This window comes from Cynoglossus semilaevis, chromosome 17, assembly GCF_000523025.1.
Source record: "Cynoglossus semilaevis isolate Cse_v1.0 chromosome 17, Cse_v1.0, whole genome shotgun sequence".
NCBI classification, from domain to species: domain Eukaryota; kingdom Metazoa; phylum Chordata; class Actinopteri; order Pleuronectiformes; family Cynoglossidae; genus Cynoglossus; species Cynoglossus semilaevis.
The window spans coordinates 16,383,331-16,384,446 of record NC_024323.1 but is presented as its reverse complement, the minus strand read 5'-3'; the positions used below and the strand labels follow the sequence as shown (position 1 = coordinate 16,384,446).

Below are 1,116 nucleotides of genomic sequence, written 5' to 3'. Positions count from 1 at the left end.
GGGTGCGGGGTGGAGCGCCCCCGTCAGCATCTGCGAGGTCTGGCCCCGCGTGGCCGCCAGCCAGTCGCTGATGTCACGGGCTACAGCTGGAACCAGGACCCCCAGATTCCTGACCACTAACTCTCTACAGCCAATTCCTGGACGCTCCACTCCTGGGGGGTAGGAGGGGGGGTCCAGGGGGAAGTCCATCATGTCCTTGAGGTCCTTCTCATTCTCCTTCTCGTACTGGGCTCCGACCTGTTTCCATAGATCACTAGCCAGTTGTTGAATTTCTGGAACCTGGTCGTTGATGCAGCTCAGCAGGAGAGGAACCAGTTTGCAGTGGTACGAGTATCTGTCCCTCAGGTGAAGCAGCCAATCACCGACGACTGCAGCCACAGCTCTTCTCACCTGCGGTGAGTCGTCAAACAGTCTTTGTGCCATGTGCCAAACGACGTCCTCCATGTTGTTCCCACCCCCGTGTTGAATCACGGCCCCGGTGGCCTCGATCACAGACACTCGCACCCTGGACTGCTGGTAAGTGATGGTCTGCATGAGCGGGTTTATCAGACTCTTCGCCTGGTTGTAAAAGTGCTCCGGAACGTTCTCCGCCAACTTCACCGTGCACCTGCAACTTTCTTGTTTGACGTCTGGGAACGGATCCTCGATGGTTCTCCCCAGGATGTCGATCACCTCCTGGACGTACGGAGCTACGTGCCGTCCACACACTTCCACGATAAAAGTCAACATCTCCACCGAGGACAATCGAAGCTCCTCCGCCGGCTCCAGGATCTCTCCCGCCCCGAGCCTCCGAGCCAGGCACGGCACGAGGAGGTGAAGGGACTCCTCTGGTCTGGGGATGCAGCGTATGAATTCTGTGACCACCGCGATCGCCACTTCCCTGCAGCCTTCATTCTGGTCTGACAGACGTTTGACGAGAGGTTTGAGGAACACAGAGAAGACCTCCTGCAGGACGCTGCTGGGAAGTCCTCGCTCTACAGTCTCCTTCCTGATCTGTTCCAGAGCCTTCTTTCTCGTTGACTTGTTGTCTTCATTGAGAAAGTTCAGATATTGGGCCAGTCCTTTCAGAACGACACCGGCACCGTGAACGTCTCCCTCAGTCATCTTCTCTCTCTC

At 57.1% G+C, this 1,116-nt stretch overlaps 1 protein-coding gene across 1 annotated transcript in view; it reads right to left on the bottom strand.

The window, feature by feature from the left end:
- The window catches only part of LOC103393637 (dynein assembly factor 5, axonemal-like), a 5,198-nt gene that overhangs the window by 2,781 nt on the left and 1,301 nt on the right, over positions 1-1,116 (bottom strand). Inside the window, exon 2 of the mRNA XM_025064487.1 lies at positions 280-1,116. Coding sequence (XP_024920255.1) covers positions 280-1,116 — 837 coding nt within the window. The remainder of the gene's footprint in view (positions 1-279) is intronic.